Below are 23,358 nucleotides of genomic sequence, written 5' to 3' on the forward strand. Positions count from 1 at the left end.
TTAGCAAATGCTACTACAGCTAGCTGGTCAAGGACAGAAACTGCCAACCGGCATGCAGGAGGAATTTCAACATAAAGGCATAGCTTAAAGGTGATGGAGTATATAAATGTTTTGACTTTCTCTTGATCTGATTGGAAAATTTATCAACCAATCAATGTATCAGTAAACATTGATGGATCGTTACAGCTCTAATTTAAAAGTGAGTGGCATTGTTCAACCACAGGAGTATTTTGTCTCTCTTGTCTCTCCTAGATGTGAAACTCTGTGGTTGTGTTCAGTTTACTCTGTGAATATAAAGGTAAGAAAATACAACGGTTCTTCTATTCAGACAAATAATATTTATTTATGTATGCTATTTTCTATTTCTACCAAAAGTTTTGATAAAGAGGTTTACAATCTTAAAAAAGAGAATAATTTATGCAAAATGGTGCAGTGGATTATTTCCCTTATTGGTTTGACACAGAGGCAAACAAATGAATTAATATTGAATGTTTTAAAGACTGTATTTGTCAATTAGCATCCTATTTAAAGAATTTAACAACAGCCATGGTGAATGTTTAACCCTTTGCTGCCTTTAAAGAAAAAGCAGCGATATAGTGGGTGGAAAGGATCAGTCCTTTAGTGTGAAATTAAAACCATTTAATGAGCCTACTCTCCGTGGTATTTCCACATTTAATAAGGCTCCCATTTTTTTCCTCATAAATATACAACTTTATGTCATAGGTTGAATTGCCTCCCTGGGGGTATTCATTTCCACAAATGATGAAGGTGAAATGCCATGTCCAATTTGATGGGTCTTATATCATTACCTTGTAATTGCTATAATTGGAGAACAGCGACAGTATGCTCTCATGTCACATATATCACTCATACAACAATGCTCTCAGAATAACCCAACAGCACAACAATGAGGAGTGAAGGACACGCATGATCTATGGATACTTTAAGGACTCAATATTTAATGGCTCAAGTAAAAGTCAATGACAAGAAAAATCATTTCACCATATGGAAGGTCATTTTTTTCATAGATTTCAATGGAATATCTTACAAAGGCATGACAACACAGACTGTATAGCTTTAACTGACCGATACAGATTTGCTGACAAGCATTGAAGCCTTCTCTCAAGGCAAACTCCACTCACTCACTGATGACTTTTTTACAAGCATATACTTAAGTCTTATATTTTCATATACTTTTGTACAAGATACATTTGTGTACATAAAATATTCTGGCAAGGTGCATGCCAGGATACACACTCAAACTCGCGCTCATTTCACACATGCAGGAGACACACTCCCTCACAAGGTCACCTATAAACACATTCAGACACACTCTCATCAATATTATGCATATGTATCCATTTACATTACCACAGAGATTGTCATCTCATCACTTATAATGTTTTCCCTTTTTTGCTTTTACAAAACATTGCAAATCCAGTAATTAGCCTGTAGCCATAGCCGTTTCTTCCAGTTTTTAACCATTGTGATTAGTTCTTCGGGGTACTGCTATGTACAGTTTCAATTCCAGTTTGACCTGACAGTTTAAATATTTCTGTGTATGTAGAGGCATAAGTGGTACGCAACACTTTTACACAAGTTTGAATGTGCACACAATTGTTTTGTTCCATAAGACAAACAGGTAGAGCTGTCAACATCAATACTGACACTGAATCTAATGAGGGATGCATGAACTACACAGTCAAGTGTCAAAAACGCCTCGTGAGAGTCCAAACAGTTCATGCAAATTATGGAGAAAAAAAAAATCATGACACACATTTCTGGAATGGAAAACATCTGAAAATATAAAAAATAAAGCAGAATTCAGTTTTCTGTGTACTATCTTTACTAACGGAGCAGAGGGGATTAGAAAAGTAAGAAAATAACAATGAGAGAGAACCATGCAAAGTGAAAACCACTTACCACCCTTCACATTTTATCCTTTTAACTGTATGCTGATGAAAAAGAAACAGTGCACATTCATATGGTATGCTCTATGTCTGAAAATAATAAAACACTGCTTTTTTAGCCTCTAGAAGGGCAAATAAAATAAAACAGGACTGCAGCTTACATAAAGAGTCATGTTAGTATCAAAAAGCAACATCCTACAGATACATTCATGCAACTATTCCTTCTAAAAGTTGCCTCTCAGTGGCTGCAACATTACAGTACATATGAGATATATGGGCAGAGTAAGTTAAAACACAGTTAGGATTACAGAAAGGTAATATTGTGCTTACTGTACACATGTGATTGAATTACATATTTCAGATGATCACATTCTTATTGAACTGTGACAGTTTATTATCTCATATGTTTATGGATATTCCTTTATTATAGAAAGAAGGGCAACATTGCATTAAATAGCTGGGAGCGACAGCGCCTGCTATCATGAATAAATGCCAATGTTCTTTGAAACGCCAAACTTTGTGGGGAGTTTTCGTGTTGAAAACATGGAGTTTTTTTGCCCTACTTTTTCACTGTACTTGCACATAAAGCAGAGGAAGAGTATTTGAGTTGAGTTTTTAGTTTTCAAAAAAAAAATTCATTGACATCATAGTGCACCCTTTGATTAAATATGTATTTTTCTATCAGCTGGTGCACCATAACAAAGAAATGTGATGAAATGTGATAAAAAGAGTCAGTAAGTGAGCTGAAATTGGATTTCCAAACAGAGACATTTTCATCAGCTGGTCTTTAAAGGGGGATTTATTCAAGTTGCTTGTTTTGAATTAGTTTCATTTTGGTAATTGACTGGGGTGAAATTGAATTGCCCCTTTCTGTGTCCTTGACACAGTCTGCCTTTTAGTGATCATTTCACTAAGTCTCAGATAAATCCTCTCTATAACGATACGAGTCCTGACCCTAAGTATGTGGGAGAATAGGTGTGGTAGCTAAGAGCATGCAAACACAATTTGCCTCGCGCCTTCCCCAGAGAACACCACGTTGCATTATAGATTTAAGCCTGTTCCCAATTTGCAAGATGGTACGAGAAAATGAATCGCATGAATCATATAGCTTATGATGTAGACACCTGGCTGGGACGTTACTGGGAAAAGAAAAATGGATATCAGCAAAGTCACTTATTGCTGTAGCAATAGATTATACTGAGCCCAATCTGTTACAGCAGCAAGTTAGTCTGAAGTCGTTATCATCATCAGTACATTTTATACACGCAGGCAGTGATGCAGTGTGTATGATAAAAAAGCATGGTTAGGGGCAGCCTGCAGGGAGGTCCTTTCAAACAGTGCCAATGCCTATTCTAATGATAACTGCAAAAATAACATTAACATCAATAATTCAGCTTGACTCAGGGCCCTGCAGAAATTCTCCCACCCTGCTCTTTTATTTCAGTGTCAACGGTTAAAAATGAAAACAGAAACTTTGCAGCCGTACCGATTTGCATGAAATTGCCCAAAAGTAAATAAAAGCAGGAACAATATGTGTTATTAATGATGTAATGGGAATAGAGGGAGTGTATACGCTGCTTTTTGAGTCACCTTTTCTTTGCTTTTGTACATGCAGAGCATGTTTCTCTCCAGCCAGGAGAACCAATCCAGACCTCGAAAACCACAATAAGGATTGCTACTGAGATCACACATCAAAGTAATTAGACTGAGAATTTCATAATTGGCTCCATAGCTGTTATCGTGAAAGTGTTTCTGAGCAGCAAAATGTGAGAACTGGAAACAAAGAAAGGGAAACAAAGGGTATGTTTCCACAGCGCATCTGTCTGCGCCTTTCAAGGCTAAGCTACAGAGATACTTAGTGAACATTTTCTTAATAGAGTTGGCAAAGATAGAGCAACCACCATATGGAACTCATTTTTCTTGGGTATGTGTGTGTATTTGTGTATGCAGGAGAAAGTGTTGTTTTTGTGTTTTAATTTGTGTACTTGTCCATGGTGAAAATGTAAAGTGCAGGAGATTACAGGTGTTGTCTACCATTGGCCTAGATATGCTTTGTAGACTTCTTTTTTTTTCATCCTTCTGCAGTCCCCTGACCAAAATAGACTTCTGAAATGTGTGCAGCCAAGACAAAAGAAGCATCTTCCACCTCCAAAAGAGTTTGTGCTGCGTGTTATATAGAGCAATATTTCACTAGAACAGAAACAGAAACAGCATCCACCCAGAGCTCATAATAAACATTTAGCCCAATTTAGCTCACTCAACACAAAGCACTGTATTTGCATGTTTTTTTCTGCATGTGGAAATGGTCTTTTAGGACAGAGAGGCTATGTCCGAGGAAAGAAGCATACATTGCCTTTTCATATCACTAAGCAAACATCACCAAACTGAAGCAAAATGTATTATTTTATCTGTGACAGAACTACTTTGGTATAGGACTACCTTTATTAATTACACATGGGCCTGCTTATGTTAAGACCTTTACGTTTCCTTTCAGACGGATCCTGTGATTCTGTCTGAGCAGCATCATCGTGGTGGAATCCACTTTCAGACGTCTTCATGAGAAAACCGAGCTGGAGCTGGTCAAAGTTTTTCAAATGATGCATACCTCCACACGTACGCAAACATACCGAGCACAAAGTCACTGACAAAAAGCCGTCTATGTGTCGAGTTCAGATGTGTGTCGGGGCAATGAAGGTCTGTCTTACAACTGGTGCTCGTGTAAGAAAGAGCCACTGCCTCCTCCGGTGGGCGTCTGCTGCCCAGGGGAGGAGAAGCTGGCCAGCGGGATGACCTTGACGGGGTCCTCCTTCTTACTACTGCAGTGTCTGTCCAGGGTGTTGTAGAACTGCGGCCGGTTCATCCCTTTGTCCAGGTCGTCCTTTTTGGGCACGGACCTGCCCAGAGTGTGGCGCCCATCCATAACCCCCATGCCACCCATGTTAGCTTTGGCTCCCCGGGCGAAGCTCTGCTGGAAGCCAAATGAGGGCATGGTAGCGGTGATGGTGGCAGTGGTCGGGGTGGTAGAGGGGCTGTTGCTACCAGACCCTTGGAACTGAGCCAGGGCTGGGGGCATCCAGCAGCTGTCGGAGTGGCCCAGTATCAGACACTCCTGGGTGCAGGTCTCGGAGGCCTCAGCCAGAGCTTTCTGCAGGTTCACCTCGATGGCTGTAAATAAAAGAGAAAACAAACAACACAGTTAATCCAACAGGTCCAAAAACACAGAGTGAACAAGAAAGCGACAATTTTACTGCATTGCTGTAAAACAAATGACATAAATCATAATTTCACCAGAAGAAAGATGTCACCTTATCGGTGGTTGACCCACAAAATGCCAGCCTTTTAGCGAAATGAAAGTCAGAGATAAATGTTTTATTTCATCTTGTAATGAGAAAAACAGCGGCAGAGCATTTAATTTCCATTGCTATTCCCATGCCTCGCTCTGTTTACCTACAATATGCAAGGAATTCCCTGTAGCTTAATTAGAGTTGGAAAAAAATGTCTTGCTGTTTGTGTCTGGCATTGGCTTTACTGTATTAAATATTTAATGAACATCTTAACAAAGCATTGTTTATTTTAATCTCTGACAGTGTGGCATACCTTAAACCTCCTTGATCTTTCAGAACACAAAATAAATCTAGCCAAAAAGGAAAAATCAAATACAAGGAGCTAAGAAAGTCCTAGTATCCCAGGATCCTGTTCGCGTCTTCAGCATATTCAGATGTAATTAACATTCGTGGTTAATTGTGATAGCATTTAGTTTGCAAGTGTAGAGGAGAAGAAGAAAAAAACCCTGAGAACTGAATGCAGATGCGTCTAGGCAAGGCTAAGCACTCAAACTATCTTATCTCATTATCCCGGCACTGACATCACATGTGGAATGAGTCTGGGATGAGGCCTCAGCATTGAGCCTCAGCAATAAAGCCTGTCAAGCCAGATAATTAGAATGTAAAACAGTGTGCACCAAGGCAACCAGGAGCCCGCAGTGTTATGTTTCCTAGGCCATGAGAAGGAAAGACGGTCTTCATTCAAACATCACATCGCTCCTCGAGGCTTCAGCTTCAAGCTGTCATGTAGAAATTATTTAGTATATTTGCATAAGTAAGAATGCTATAAATAATTAAGCGTCCTAAGACCGTGGTACACAGGGACAACTATTCCCTTCACACACACTATTTCTGCTTGCATTGTATAAATTTATTCCACAGAAATTAGCAAACCTTCACCACCTGGTTTGTTGTTTTAATTAGTTGAACAGAATCAGGGTGTATACTTTGCATTCTGTGGTAGGGATGTAAGGATTCACCTTACTCAGGAGACAACACATATTACAATATGTATAAAGCTACTAGGTTTATTATACCATAGTTTTATTTCAATTTTACAACCTTTATACAGACATGAAATTTAATTCAGTATATAATGAATGTAATTATTTTCTCTTTTCCACATTCAGGACTTCAGACTAACTTTTTGCCACGCTCCTTTAACCACCCTGAAAACATTTTTCACCAGCCCCAAAATAATTTAAATTATCCCCTGCAAAGAAAGATTTTTTTTACTTAAAAGCTTCACTGGAGTCTTCACCTAAGTGATGCCTTTGCAATTGGAGCACTTTACTTAATTTTAACTTTCATGCAAAAAAGAAAACAACACTGACAGACATAAAAACACCTTTAAATATCGTGTGGCAGCCATTTTATGCTATCTTTTTATCACTTACAATGCTTTGAAAGAATTTTGGTCATTGAATTTTGCAACTAAGACTTGCAAGTCTTAACCATTCATTTAATCTTTTATTCTTTAATTTAGCCCCAACATTTTATCTGTTTTGCTTTTCTGCAGTTGAACAAAAATGACAATCAAGAGTCAACAGCAACCCAAAACAACTATGAGACTTCACATTTTTCAAAGTGATACCATAAGAGGATCAGCTGTTGTAATGACCACGGGGTTTATTTATAATTTTACAAGCTTTAGTGTTTATTAGAGCTGTCACGATATCAGATTTTCACTTCACGATTATCGTGTGCAAAAAATGTCCCGATAATGATATTATCACAATTTCAATTTAAAAAAAAAATAAAAATAATAATAATAATAATAATGGGACAATTAATCAAATTTATCTTTACCTTTATTTATGTTGTGTTCTCTCTTTTGGCAGATGAATTACACTCAAAATACCTGTCTAAGGAGGTACTGCAGCTGCTGTGTCATTGTGGAGGGTCAGTGTTTGTGTGTGAGGAGGAAGGGGGAGGGGTTGTTGGGGTGCTATAGGAGGGAGATGAAGCAGGGCGGATCTAGAAAACAAACCGTGTTCAAGTGGCACTGGATCATTTACACAATATTATCATTTGCACATTTTAACACGATATTAAAATTTTATTTTTTAATACCACGATTATCGTCAATACCTGACAGCCCTAGTGTTTATTATATGAATAAATGCATAGCAGGACACATTAATACAAAAATTTGTTGTCACTTGATAGATGATTGGCCATCCTTAGTCTGGAGCCCTGCCATAGTTTTCCTTTATGAACAGTATAAGTATCATCAAATCCAGATAGATAACACCAGTATATAAGATGCAGTCTGTTTTGATGGGTCCCCAAGAAGGAATATGAGAAGTCAACAAGGAGCACTTTACTTCCTGTGCAGCTGTGTAGCTCTAGTAGTATCTGTTTTTGCTACATGTAGTTTGCATCAGGGCTGCAACAACAAATCAAAAAGTTGATAGTTAAAAATGTTGGCAACTAATTTTTTTGTACCAATTTCTTGTGTCCCATGTTAATGGCTTCACTTGGCGTGGCGCGGAGCTGTTTACATCACACCCAGCCAGTTGAATCAACTTTATTTTCACTTAGTTTAGTAATTCTCTAATAATAATAACGATGATTAATGGAATTAATGAGGAGAAATATTTATCACTGACTGTTTCTCATGTGGAGATGAGATGCTGGCCATCTAAAAATAGCTTCATATAGATAGTGTACTTGTTAAGTGACATGACTGGATAAAAACAATAGCAATGGACTTCCAGACGTTCATGTATTCTGTGATATTTACCCCGCTTAATGTTTTAAACGTCTGCTAAGATTTGAGTGGTAGAGAGGAAAGATGAGTAGACTATATAGTATTCATAAAAATATTTTCTTTTAGTTAAATAAATCACATATATTTAGACTTTAAAATTCAGTGAAATATCTTTGTTCTGCTTTTTAATAACAGGGTTTAAACACAATATTAAAAAAAGGTGTCTAATTCAATAATTTAAACATTTTTTTTGTTGCAGCCCTAGTTTGTATTTCTGCTGGCTACAGATGAGGTAGTTGAGCTCTTAGCCCATTGTAATGTTGACAGAAGTACAAACCTGCAGCCTAAGTTACGCTACCAGCTTCTGCTGGCCACTTGTCTATGATTGAAGAGTCTTTTCGGTCAAATCAGAGCTCTACAAGGTCTATTTACTTAACGGTATGCCACTCTTTCCTTTAAATGCAGGCTTATAACCTGATAAAGGAGAACAGCTGATAAAAAGTGCCACAGCCAGCATCGTCTTTGTCGCTGTGTATAGCAGGGTGCTTTTCACAGCAAATGGCTACCAGGAACACGCACTGAAAGGAGAAAATTGTCAAAGGCATCAGGCCTTATGCAGTGGATAATAGTGACAGCTGCACTAGCATCTCAGATTGTATTTTAGACTGGAGTAATGGTCGCAACCCAGCTTTTTGGATACAATAAACTGGCATTAAAGTGCATCTTATACACTCATATTTCATTTCATCTTATACTGACTTGCAGGAATGTAACATTGTATTCAACTTTGAAAATATATTTATCAAGACTGGGTTCAGAATACCGTTTTCTTACAGTTTTTAGAATTTAATTTTTGTGGATTTCTTTTTTGTATTTGTATTTTTTGTATTTACTTTGCCACTGCAGATTGAACGGCATGGTGTCAACTTTAATTACTAGAGCGCCGTCTGAAAATGAATGGCTGGATATAAATTGTGAAGATAAATTTGGAGAGCCTACGTGGAGTCAAATCTGTCCTTTCCATATTGAACTGGAGCCTTGGAGCAGGAGTGTATAAATCCCCCTGGGCGGTAAATGTGTCACCTTTCAGAGGGTCACTAACTTCATTAAGGCAAAAATGGATGCTGCTTTCTCATTCTCTGAGCTTGCACAATAGGGCCGAGCCAAGTTTCTGCTGTGCCCTAACTGAGCCTCTCTCTCAGGCTTTTTCAGCTGTTGGTTATTCATTTTAGTGGGAATGCTATTTTTGATGAAGTAATGCTGTTAGTATGAACTTTTTCTTCCACAAGCATGCACAAGGACACACGAGAAAGTGGTTTGCTCCTCACAGAAATGTTCAGAAGTGCTTCTTTGCCAGATTTCGTGCCTTCCCTCCAAACTTTAAATTATCAGTGCAGCCAAGGGTGAAGCTGTCTTTAACCTAGCGTACTCTCAGGTAGTCTGTGGCTCTGTGACTTCACACAGCTTGAACTCACAGCGGTTCCGTGTCAACAGCTTTCAGTGCCTCCAATTTTTTATATGCAATATTTCACATCCAGCCTTTCTACAAGACATGGGCCTGTACTATTTTCTATTCCGGGGGGATAGTTTGAAAAAAGCGGTGGCGGGTTTGGGAGGGTGGGAGCACGGCGTGAGTGATGTCGCTGACAGCTCTGGCTGCTTTCGTCAGCTCGAGGTACGCCGCAGCCTGCTTGTGATGCCGCTGTCTTTTGTATTCAGGGGAAACAACTGTACCCTGCGGAGCTTTCGGGAGGAATCACACATCACTGACGCCCCGAATCCCCTGATGCTGAGAACATTCTTTTCTACTTTCCTTCAAGGAAATTTGAATGGCAGACAAGTGGGGATAATGGCAAACAATTGGGTGTAATAGAAAGCACGACTCGGATCAGAACTACTGTTCTCATTTGAAATGTTTCATCTTCATGGTGATGTGGTTGAAACAAAACTGTGATTCCTGTTCAGTTCCTCTGTAGAGTTAACAGAACATCTGATACAAGCTCACCTGCAAACACCCTGCTAAACTGACTGCAGTCAACTCCGGAAATGAAATAGTATTCAAATCATGCTCCCATTCCAAACAGCCTAGGGGCTAATTTGACTGCTCTGTCATAAGCTAATCTATTATCCATGGTCTTGTTGTGTATATTTCTGGACACCCCGCAGTGCTACGCTTCTCATTTTCTGGTTGATCTTATGGTCATATGCAAGGTCAATACCAGTGTTCGCCTACAGCAATCTTGTTCTGCAACATCAACACATCCTTTGGCCAGCCGGAGATCGAACACTGCTGCATCCACCTTCAGCTGACCTTCCACTTGTGCGGTCAAACATTACGGCTTGTGTAAACATTGAGCAGTGAAAGAGAGAGTTATGAGAACGCCACATGGCATGTGAAGCTTTTACCAAAGGATGTTTTCTGCACAAAATGAAAATACTGGATTAAAGCTTTCAAAGCTTGATTACAGCTTGCTGTTTGCCAAGGCACAAAGATGAGAACATGTGAGTGTGAGATCTTTGAATTTAGAAATATAAGTGGTGCCCTCCTTATCAAATATAATTCATAACATCTACAAAGAGCCTTATTAATACTCAGATCTGTAAATTTATTAAGGTCAGGTTTTTTGTTGTAAGCAGGGAAAATTAAATAGGCATCAGGATCAAATACACATCTTACAGTCTAATGATATCCATACACCCACACGACCTAAGATCGTCATGATACCACAGTTTTAAACTTTAAGATTCAAGTAATGATCAAACAATATCAAGTCCTGTTTTCATATCAGGGCAGCAAAAATAGACACACTAGATAGTGGGACATTTCTTGTTTGAAATGATAATAAATTGCAAACTGTTGGAAGTGAACAAAAACAACTGTGCTTCAGTCTCAAAACAACAGTTTGTTGCACTCCTACTAAACTGTCAGATGAAATAGGTGTTTTTTTAAGAGCATGTACATTTCATTAGAATAACTGAGATTTCTAAATCTATACAGTCTAGTGTACCCACATATACTAGGGTAGTCACAATATTTTACATTCCATTTTATGGAATTTTAAGGCCAACTGTATTACTTGTTAAAATCAAACATTGATATACCAGATAAAATACCAAGGCAGCAAAATAAACTCAAAATTGGGTTATTCCTTCTTTTTAGGTAATCAAAAATAGCAATGAAACTAGTCTAAATCCCACCAAACCCCGGCAATATATTAATAGTAATAATTTGGCACTGAAATGTTTCTAATGCACTTTCCTCATGAGAGAGATGCAGTTTCTTGCTTTGGTAATTTCTGTTATTATCTACAGTTGATATAACAAAGATCAGTGTTTCCCAGACTTTTCAGCTAGTGAGCCATCGGACCCAACAACCGGACCTTACTGCTTATCAAGCCTATCTGTGCTGCTCTCGGCTGGTTAGCCACGCTGATGGCTGGTATTAGCTTGAATTGTAAGTAATCTCAGAATTTCTGTCATTAATCATGATTAATGACATCCATTTTATCCCCTTTCAAAATTCCAAAATTTTGCATTTAAACAGTTTTTCTGTCATTTTTGAATATTCTACTGTCTTTAACTGAGGGTAATTGGCTTCCTATTTGGATACACACTAGCTTTTATAGGTAGAGTGACAGTATAACATGGTTTAACCTTGAAAAAAGGATCTTTTACAAATTGGAATTGAAATAAGGGGAGAGTAAAAAGGTAAATGTTTGATAACACAATGGGCAGACGCCGTTTGACTTGTCAGCTGAACTGTCTGTGAGTTTTTCAAAGTGAAATGAGACATTCAGGAGGAGTGGTTTAATTAGATCTAGGGCTGTTAAGCTATTATTAATTGTGATTTATTGCATGCATTATTGTCCCTTTCAACACCATTTGGTTAATCCAGTGTAGCATCTTCCTGCATCCACAGTGATATAAAATAAGTCTGCCACTGCTGCTTAATGTCTCATTGGACAAGTCGGAAGAAATCTGAACCTTGTGTTCAATTCCTTTATTTCCTTTATCAAGTTCTTTTTCCATGGTTAAGTTCATGTCACAATCTTAGCTCTACCTATAAAAGCAGGTTAGCATCCACACAGGAAGTTACCTTTAGTTCTTTAGTTTAAAATGGTATTTAAATAGCAATAAAAAGTTTGTGATAAATCATGATTCACTACAGAAATCCAGAGATTAATCACAATTTAATACTTCAGTCTTTAGACAGTGGCTGTGTGGTGGCTTACCACTTCAGTAGTCACTCAGAGTACTCTTATACTGCAGTTTACACTCACCCATTCACACCCATCCACTTCACAATCACAGCAATGGCACAGGCTGCTATGTAGAGTGGTCATCAGTTTTAACTATGTATCCATACACACCCACATGCCATGCAGCATAGGGAGCAATTTTGGGTTCATGCCTAAGGATACATCGTCACGAGACTGCAGGAGCTCAGGTTAAACCCCCTGATTTCCCAGTTGAGAGTCGACTGACTACCTACTGAGCCACAGTCGCCCCACATGTGCCCATAAAACAGTACAACAAATGATTCTGTAATAACATCTCAGTAATACCATGAGATCTGACAGCTATGATCATTTTAACAATGTGGGACGGATACTCATTTGACACTTTGTAATGATGATTCTTTCATGTTGCAGTATGATGATTGATGCTGTGAGTATGATCTTCAGTTTCTGAGTGCACTCAGTAACTCTGGTTTTTGCTTAAAAAACAAAAACCATGCTCAGACCAGAAATTCTCATCATTTTAGCTGGAATTAGTTCCTTTGGATCTTTGGAAGTTCCACAACAGCACCAGGAATTTGACCACCTTAACACATACATAAGCTCACTAAACCTTTAATTGTATGCATTATCTTCTACTCCCATCTGTTATTTGACTTAACCTAATGAAAGCAGTGATGTATTCAGATCCTGTATGCACTTTTGGATTATTTCAATCAGTGGGTGTGCTGATGATTCATTGATTATAATGTCCTTTTAAGTGTAGCTTCGATACCAACCCATCCCAGGAAACAAATTCACATTCTCATTTAAAACAATTACCCACCGTACATGGCACACCTGTGTTTCTAGTATTGTTTCTTTTATCACACTGAATAAACCACAGGAATATTCTGCTTACAGCTGCAGTGTGTTCAGCCTTTCCTCCTTTGGATATTAATTCATGTTTCAATGCAGGAATGATAAGCAGGACTCTCCATTTAGACAGGCCAATGCTGCTGCATGCTAATGCTGAGTTACTGTACACAGTTGGCAATATAAAGATAATTGTTTACATTTCTGCATCAAGGTAATTTTGTAATGATTCTATTTAGCCACGATAAACTTTGCAAGGCTTGGTCCCATGAGAATGCTTGAGTGCTGCATTGTTAAGCTGGAATGTTAATGTTTTTATCTTCATTATTATATTTTTCTTTTTTATACTATATTAGTATCAATCAGTCTCACTTTTTCCCTCCCCTGATGGTCATTACCTCAAGTAATGCAAATCCATGTTCTGACAGGCTGGAACACTCACACACAGCCAGGATGCATATTAGCCAGTTGATCAGGACCTCTCAACACAATGCTACCAGATATTTAACATGACAGTTGATGATATTTACTGACAGAGCTAGTTACATCTTGATGAGCTTCACATTAAGGTCTGCACACATATCACGGTCCGACTTATTATTTGAGCCTGCATAAATTCATTATTGCTAATTAAAAGGATAATTGCATGCATCTAGGTAATTAAATTCCTCTTCCAGCCACCAGGAAGGTGGACTAGGCTCCTGACTCATCCTACTGTGTTTATTGGTGAAGTCTTTTCAAATTCTTATCCTGAAAAATTCAATTCCAAAACATTTGAGGCGCTGTGTAAAATATGAATAAAAACAGAATGCAATGCAAATCTCATAGATCCATATTTTGTTCATAATAGAACATAAACAACATATCATGTGTTAAAACTGAGACATTTTGCCATCCCATAAAAATTTAAGCTGTTAGGTCAACTGGCAACAGGTCAGTAAAAGGACTGGGTATAAAAGCAACATTTTAGAGAGGCAGAGTCTCTCAGAATTAAAGCTGGGCAGAGGTGCACCAATCTGTGAAAAACTACATCTCAAATTGTGAAACAATTTAAGAAAACTGTATCTCAATGTTTACAGACTTTAACTATCCATGTACAGTACGTGATATCATCCAAGGATTCAGAGAATATGGAGACATCTCTGTGTGCAAAAGGCAAGATGCATTAAAATCAGGCATGATTCTGTACTGATAATCACTGCATGTGCTCAGGAACAGTTCCAGAAATCATTTTATCTTACCACAGTTTGCTGTGCCATCCACAAATGCAAGTTAAAGCCGTATCATGCAAAGAAGAGGTCATATGTGACTGCGGCAAAATGGAAAACTGTTCTGTGGTCAGATGAATCAAAAATTTTAAATTCTTTTGGAAACCACAGATGCCATGTCCTGCAGACTGAAGAGGAGTGGGAACATCCAGCTTGTAATCAGCACACAATATCTGTATCTTTGGTGGTATTATTGCCTGTGGTGTGGGCAGCTTATCAATGATGACAAGTATATAGAGGTTTTACATCTACATATTCTCCCATACTCTTTCAGGGAAGGCTTTGCACATCTCAGCAAGAATAAAACTACATACTTCATCACAACAGCATGGCTTCACAATAGAAGAGCCCTGGTGCTGAACTGGCCTGCCTGCAGCCCAGACCTTTCAACAATAGAAAACATTTGGTGCATCAGGCAAAGAAAAATCTGGCAAAAACAACCAAGGACTGTTTAGCAGCTAGAATCCTACATCAGACAAGAATTGGACAAAATTCCTCTCCAAAAACGCTCCTCAGTTCCAAGATATTGTTGAAAGAAACATGGCCCTGGCCCTTTTTTTGAGATGTGCTTGTGCCATCAAATTCAAACTGAGCTAAAATTTGTCATGAAACGGTAAGAAACACCTTCTATGTTGTTTGTGTGCTACAGTGAATAAAATATGGGTTTATGAAATTTGCAAATCATTGCATTCTGTTTTTATCTACAACTTACACAACGCCCCATCTTTTTTGGAATTAGGGTCATACATGCAAACACCTCAAGTTTAGTCAAATGAAAGCTTTAGGACGCATCTTTTAGGGCGTAGACGTTGTCATCAACATATTTAAAGTGTTTGTTTTCATCGGTTCATGTTTGCCAGCTGAAGAATGATCCCAACTGCAGAAATCTTGTATTTGATCTATTGGACTGAAGGGTTTTTTCCCTTAGCTTTCTTTTATTGCCTAGCTTTGTGATACATGGCCTGTCACTATGCTGCATAGTTGTTTTCTTTAAACATTCCCCGCAAAAACTTGAAAGCTTCAAAGTTTTTTTTTTTCAACTCGCAAAACCTCCACAAAAGTGCAAAAGTTCAAACAAAATCCACAATGTAACTCTGCCAAGAAAAATAAAGCCTTTCACCACCCAAAGCACTATCACCTGCAGCCCTGCCCCTCTTAGTGTCAATTAATTTAGACTCAACAGGTTTAATGGTGCCAGGAATAAAAGGGAAAAATGCAAAGAGGCTTATGCTTAGCATTTATGAGATGTTTAAAAAATGGAGAACTCGTTTTTCGTTGAGTGTTTTTTAGAACCGTCACAGGACTACAAGTGCTGCAGCTATCACAAGAGCAAAAACTATTATCATTGTTGTATAATGTGTCTGATATGGGCTGAAATGAAGTGTGAGAGGAATAAAGAGGCATGGAGGATTCATGTGCAACACACTCACATCTGGAGGGAGACAAAAAAAAAACAGAAACACAAGAATATGGAGGAATCTTTCAAACAAATAGAATCTTAGTAGAAATAATTGGGTTTGTAATTACCCAGACTTTATCACTTCACTCGGCCTTACACTCACTCCAAACGTACAATCTGGATAAGCAAATGGATGGCCATTAATAATAATAGCGCTATTAAAACCCCTTGGTGTTGCACTGAAAACGAGAGATGCCATTACTTTCATCACAGCTCCAGCGATCATCATTTGAAGGAGAGACTAATGTCTCACTTTCACAGAATTACAAATACGAGACAGGCCGCTTAAACGCTTGATGCATTTCACCATTCTTCCTGCTTTCTGGGGGCTCATATTTATGATGCACGCTTTATGACTGATTCATAGTTTTGATGATGTGTACTCTCATATGAATTCATGTTCTATTCAGGACTTTGCAAAGCTCGTGAGAGTCTGCATTCAGGAGAAGTGAATACTGTATGTAATACTTCTAAGTGCTGCATATACATGACTTTAACAATGAAATAAGAATATGCAGGCTGGGGAACAAGGTCTGCCACTGCTCCTGTAATACAAAAAGCCTGTCTCTATGGCAATGAGTCTGAAAATTAACTTTCCTCTGCACGTCTGGCTCTAACGCTATTTGGTTTTTCTTTACTTTTATCAGGAGGAGGTACAGTATAATCCTTGGCGAAGGCAATAAGAGCTATTGCTGTCACTGCTGACAAGGGCATAGAGGAGCAAGTAAATATTCCATTGTAGCAATAAAAAACTCACTGTGCTCTTTGGAAGGCAAAGATCAGCTGTGCTGAAGAGGTCAGTGATGCTCTGTAGGAGACTGACATGTATTAAGCTCTATAAGGAGCCATGTTGTATTAGACAGCCAGTGTTGAATTTTATTGTAGAGTTAAAAATATCTACTTACAGCCTATCTTCATCTAATGGCTCCTTTCATCAGCTAGAGAATGGTAATGAACTACCGACCATAATGGCGTAGTGGATTTTTCCCTGTGCGGCATAAATTCCTGAAGTGATTCCGAGAAATTGGCTCCTCTTTTCAACTTCTGAAAACAAATAGTGCCAGATGTAACGGATGGGCTTTTTTAAAAGGAGACAATGCCATGCAGATAAGAGGGGAGCGAGGTTGTCCATATATGCCCAAGACTAATTACTTTTGATGCATTTACTGAACACGGTGAGTCTTTGAGCCACATACGTATTTATCAGCACTTGCGGGACCTATACAGTTCCTCGCCTGTAATCCATCTAGCCTTGTCTCCTCTCGACCCTTTTTGCTTTCCCACTGTTTGACCCATTGTAGCTGAAAGTAATTGCAGACAGAAAACAACATCTAATGATTACTTTATCTGGGAGTCTGAGAGAGAGTGAAAAGTCACAGACAGGTACTTTCAACAAAAGGAGGAGGCCTTTTTGTTCCCGACACACAATTTCAGACAACAAAGAATATTATTGACTCGGCTGAGATTAGAACACCAAAACAAATGACAAAGCACAGAGAGAGGACAAAGTGCACAAAGAAAGAGAAAGGATCCCTTGAACAGCCCAGAGCGAGTGCTTGCTTTTTTCCCTTTTTGTTACCATTGATTAAAAGTAGGTTGTAGGTTGAAGCACCCATTTCTACACCCAGAATATACAACGCCAACACAATACACTGATTCAATTTGATGTAAATTCTTTTATCTCCAAGTCACCTTTGTTGTCTGTGGGAAGAAAAACACCTAAAATTTCCATTTTGCCTCAGCATAAAATGTTTACCCCGACATCAACAACAGCATTTGTGTGATTTCCATCAACAGAGAGCACAGTCGGGAAGGTGGAAACACAGAAACAGCTTTTGTTCCTGACACTTGACTTTTTTGTGTGTGACATTGCTTGATTACATCTCCTTCATTATGTCTGGACCACTATTGGGTCTCCCCTCCTGAGGACAAGACGCCGGTGTCACCATCAACACAATCAGGCCTGGCCAAATACCCAGCATGGGCCAGATAGATGAGAGGTGCAAACACCATAACAATCTGCAATCAGCGCTCATCACCACAGTGACACACACACTCAGAGGAGGAGGAGGCACACACCTTCTGTGGGGAGGGCAGAAACACACATTTCCACTCTCACACCAGAGCTCTCACTTTAAAATCTCCTGCAAAGAAATGTCTTCTCTTTGTAGGTCTACACAAACGCTGACAATACTGTGATATACTGTAGCTGCGCTGTCTCCGACAAGGAAGCAATACATAAATGCATATTTATAAGATTAAAAAAAACCTGGGAATCCACCTTAAAATTCATTGCACATGGATGGATGTCTGCAAATTTCCATATTGTGTAGATAATGCGAAGCCTGGGAAAAGAAAATAAAAAGCGAAGGAATGAAAAGGGAAGTGAAAATATTTTAGAAGGATTAGGAAAGAAAGCAAAATTGACTGATTAAGTGCGACCTGACAAAGCTGTCTGATATTTGCAGGAAGATTGGATTGTTCCAGTGGGAATACTTTCTCAACAAGCATGATTTTTAGGGAAATGACTCTGATCTAAAAATGTAAATGTCACTTATGACACTCTTAGCTTCCCTGTTAAAATCAAATTAGAAGCAGATTTGAGGCATTATGCAGCCCCTTGAAGAATTGAACCTGTTGCATTAGGGAAGAACTAGCTGCGATGGAGGAGATACTGAAGAGGAGAGACAAACTGTGCAGCAGCTACCAGTGTGCACCAGTGTACATCCTGTGTCATGTAACAAGCAAATTCATCACACTGACCCATTGCCCCCAATTATTATGGAAAACAAGAATGAATCAAATTAACATTGAAGAAGCTCTCGGATGTGGCAGCCTGTCTGCATCGCCGATGGATGCAGCAGCAGGAGAGGAGAGGGTAATAAACAAGGTGCCGCTGCATATGCTATATATCTTGCAGTCATTGATGATTAGCTCTGTTTTCCCTTAGCCATACATTACTGTTATTGCCTCCATGGCCAGGCAGATAGGAAGTGGATACAAAGGCATCGTGAAGCCCATCTTTCAGCGGATAACTGGCAGGCTGAAAACCTCTCAGCACCGGCGGCGGCGTGATTTTAGTGCATGAGTGATCTGGGCATGCTGAAAATTGTAATCTCTTATATGACAGAGCTGAGAGGGAGACCTGCTGTACAGTTTTTTTTTTGTCTTTTCAGGGGTGTGTGTTTATTGTGCAGCAATGTATTTCTAAGTGAAATCATTCAGTCTGGCCTCAAAAAGAGAGCCTCTCTTCAGATGTCAGCAGCTCAAGTCTGGATGTTTTGTCCCTGCAGGCAATCCTGAAAATGTGTAATCTATATGAGGTGTCAGTGTCAGGAGCAGACACTCATACCATCCCTTTTCTCTGTGTCCCTTTTCTTCCCCCATCCTCCAAATATTTTGAGGACAGCTTAGGCATGAATGCAGACTGTGTATGGTATTAGTCACAGTCATTAGTGCTGAGCAAACTTATATTTGCAGTATCAGTGTGTAGTGTAGCATGGTAAAGGTTTTAGTATGAGGGGCACACTCTCCCCAGATCCCCCTGTGCATGTACACTTTAAAGGTTTTCCTTTTCCGGAGCGCCACAGAGCCTCCTCCGGGGACAACTATTAATTTTTCACTGAAACCTCCCCTGAATAATGAATTCTGTCCTATTTATACGCTGTGATAAGTCCGCTGAATGTCTAAAAAGGGGTTATCATGAAAAGGGTAAGGCTTTCAGAGAAAGACCTGTTCCTGCTTAACATGTTTAATTCATCCGCATCGCCATGTTCCTGAAAGCAAAAGAAAAGTCAAATAATGTATCACCGGCAAACATGAAAGCAAGGCGCAAGCGGCACTTTCAATAAATCACGGCTTTACTTTGACTGTTTTGATGTTGACTGCCACAATCCTCCACCCAAACAGCAGCCGCTGAAAGTTCAGATAGATGCCTTCTACTCCTCCAGGCCCTGCTGACAGATACGCTCGCACTAAAATCACAGAGGTACTCAGTGGCTTGTGTTAATGTCTCTGTCACTACGCGCTTTATTTGGGGTGTGTTGAGAGCAGGCATTGTCAACTGACGTTCCCCACAGCGAGAGCAACAGATACAATAGACATGAAGGGATAGAGTGAGTATATGACATAAGGCAGCTGCTAGAGCATGAGCAAAAATAGCAGGCTAAGCCCCAAAGTAATGCAATTAGACTATAACAAAAAAGAAATCAAGGGGAATAGATAAAAATGTCCATTTTCATAAACTTCCATGTTGATAATACAGCTGTAATGACTACAGTTAAGCCCATTCAACTTCATTGTAGGCACCTGGCTACTGTTTGTTTAACAATTAAAAATATTTCTTCACTTTTTTCATCATCAGTTCACTGCAAAACAAAAGTTGCACAAGTATATATAGTGCAGACTTTTTGTGGGTCTTACAGGGGGAAGAGGTTAAACTTTCTTTCAGGAATATGATTTCTATTATGTTTGGCTGCAGAGTTAGAAACTCAGCTAGCCACTGATACCAGCGTTAAGCTTTTGGCCTCTTTGTCTATTACTAAAGAGTCTTCTCATGCAAACCAGAGCTCCATAAGGTCAGTTTACGCAATCATAATACCTTTACTTACAATGCAGGGATATAAGTCAGCAAGGGAGAAAAGCAGTTAAAAAGTAACATCACAAACTTGGGGTGTATTGCCATGTATCCTGGTATGTTTTGTTCAGTGAAGTGGCTCACTGCATTTCACAATAAATGATGGCAAATTTTTTTATAGCAATGCATAACATGAAACTTGAGACGATGGCGGATGCACTTGCAGTAAAGACTGTGTTTTGGCTGTTTATATTGGTTGCGCAGACAACGATTTAGAACAAAAAGTAAATACTTAATTCTGCATTCACATCTGATGTTACAGTAAGGCTCAGTACCAATACACCCCTCGCCCCTACAACTTACTTACACCTATGTTTTGCATGTTTACATCAATGGATGAGCTGCCCCTTGGTTCTTGTTGCAATGGAGCAGGTAGGAAGAAGTGCTAGGGGGACATGGCCCTTCAATCAGAGATTTCTGTCCAAACTGAGTGTTGTAGAAATCCCTGAGAATGCCCTGTGATTCAGCTGCTCAAGATGTGTGCAGATGCCAATAGTTTCTTTGCAAATGGGTTTTTTTAATTACAACAACAATCTCATATCTTAATTTTATCTTATTTTAGTGTGATATGGTGCTTTTCATATCAAACAAGCATTTTGAAAAATTGTTCATAGTAGAAATGTCTGGTATTGTCCTTGGTGTATCAGCAACTTGACAGATTGTCCCTTTTTATATAGCAAGGTTTCACCAACCACTACTCCTTGTAACTGTGTTTGAGAGGGTAGTTGAAATTGAGAGGTTGAAATGGGACTTAGCCAAAGTTAAAGCTAGCTTTACCATTGCAGCCCATGACTAACTGGACAAATTAACTGTTGAATTTTATGGGTTTATTTGTAAAATTAGTTAAAGGTCACATATTATGCACAATATATTTTTTTCAGGCTTTTCTAGCAAAAATTTGTGTCCCTGGCCTGTCCACAATCCCCCCAAGAATTAGAACCCCCCCCTTCAGAAAATGTGTGCAGAAACAGGCCATTAATTATCAGCTGTTTGTTTCAGTGTGACTGCAACCCTCCCTCACCCCAGCCACCTCCATTGGCATCTAGTCAAGATCCTAGGCCTTCTGCTCATCTCATCCTGAATGACTCTGTCACCTCTTCAAGCCACCTCATTGGTTTCCTGGTCCACGTTCTCATAAGTCTACTCATCTGATCCCGCATCCCTCAACACCATTACCAGTGTCCAGCCTCCATGGAAGGTGTCCTTTTCCTGCTATTTGCCTCACTACCCCTTCAAGTACATGATGTGATCACTCTCATTAAAATCTGTAAAGTAAATTATTGTTTAATTTGTATTAATGGTTGAAATGTAGTAAAACCTTATCAGAGGCCTGATCAGACATATATCCCAACATTTAATTATTCTACATTTCCTGCCATAGTTAATTCTAGGTTGTTGTTGGTTTTTTTTTAATTTTATAGATCTCGACTTATTTACGTTGTTGCCTCGAAGATAACACCTCTGGTTGTGTTATGATTACAAGGCAGTTTCTCAGGATTTCAAGAAAAGGACTGCAATTAATTCATTATAAGGGAAAACCAGTGTTAATATCCCCGGATAATGAGATCAGCAAGTCCAAAACTTGAGAAAACAACCCTAATTCACTTGTTATCAGGGGAGGATGTACTAAATAAAATGTGTTAGCTTTTAAGTCGTGACCCACGAGTCCTTTAGCAGGTCTGAAGTCTAAACCACAGCTCCTTTTTCATGTCATTCCTCACACTTTCTCCTTATTTTTCAACTCTATCCACTGTTCTCTGTAACAAAGACAACAATTCAAAACATTTTAAACAATACAATGAAATTAAAGACAATGCATGTATCAGTGCATGCTCTCATAAGGTTTCTGTAATAGCTGAATGTAATTATATTTAATACCTATTGAGTTTGACTGTATAATTGTTTACACACTTCCTCAGAATGACTTTAATTAAGAAAAGTTGGTCACATTTCTTTATTTAAATTGTTTTGTTCCTGTTAACTATTATTTTGTCCTTTTATTTCAACTACTGTTTTATATTTTATTGACACAATTTGTCCAACAGCGTCTTAGTTGGTGTGTGACTCTCCTACTCTGGAAAAGTATTCTACTAAAATCAAAGGGCAAAAGCAGAAAGTAGGTCCTCTGATTGTGTTCTGACTGTGATGATGAAGAGAATCCCCCAGTGGCTCCGACAGTCCATAGAGGACGAGTCGGTGAAAATAGCCACGGCACTACTTTGCTCCAGAGAGTGCTGGCAACCCGTTGACCTCGATGTCTTTTATGCCGTTCAGCCTCCAGCGCTAACTATCAGAAATTAACACCCCACATCTTTGATTTTGTGTGCCTGTCAGGCCCTGAGGACACTTGTATATATTGTCTGTCCCTGGGTGCCATCCTCTTTGTGTCACTTGTTTGGTCCTGCTCGAACACGACAAACACCCACAAAGAGGCAAGGGTATGTCACATTTCTTCTGCCTGGCATGCTGTATCGACTCTAATGTTGACATGTCGTAGCGGAGCCTTGGGATGGCACGGAGAGAAAGGAAGCCAGGCAGGGGGAAAGAAAGCACTAAATGTCACTGACGTATCCGGGTGTTTGTAAAACTGTGGGAGAAAATTGCCATCGCTACGATGACATCACTGTGGCCAATTTTACCCTGCAGTTTATTTCAAGCTGCCGTGTTTGTGTGTGCGTGTGTGACGGAGGGAGAAACAGGCTCACTCTCCATGTAATTCAGTGTATGAGGCACCAATACCCATCTCTATGATAATTTCCTATTCACTATGAGCAAAGACAGCAACACTGATACAATTCATTTCCCCTTTATTAACTGGTGCGGAAATGTTGGGCCAGGCAGAAGTGTCTCCAGAAGTCTTCCAGGGCTGAAAGGCAGTGGAGTTTGTTTTATGGGTGGGAGGATAAGGCTACAGTACAGGGTGATACTGGGAGCTGTGCATGCACAATAGTTTATT

At 39.2% G+C, this 23,358-nt stretch overlaps 1 protein-coding gene across 1 annotated transcript in view; it reads right to left on the reverse strand.

Moving 5' to 3' along the window:
- Window positions 1-2,924: 2,924 nt before the first annotated feature.
- The window catches only part of pcdh11 (protocadherin 11), a 187,137-nt gene continuing 166,703 nt past the window's right edge, over window positions 2,925-23,358 (reverse strand). The window contains exon 7 of the mRNA XM_041796987.1: window positions 2,925-5,075. Within this exon, the coding sequence (XP_041652921.1) occupies window positions 4,612-5,075 (464 nt within the window). The 3' untranslated portion in view covers window positions 2,925-4,611. The remainder of the gene's footprint in view (window positions 5,076-23,358) is intronic.

The sequence above is a fragment of the Cheilinus undulatus genome, linkage group 10, assembly GCF_018320785.1.
Source record: "Cheilinus undulatus linkage group 10, ASM1832078v1, whole genome shotgun sequence".
Lineage (NCBI taxonomy): Eukaryota > Metazoa > Chordata > Actinopteri > Labriformes > Labridae > Cheilinus > Cheilinus undulatus.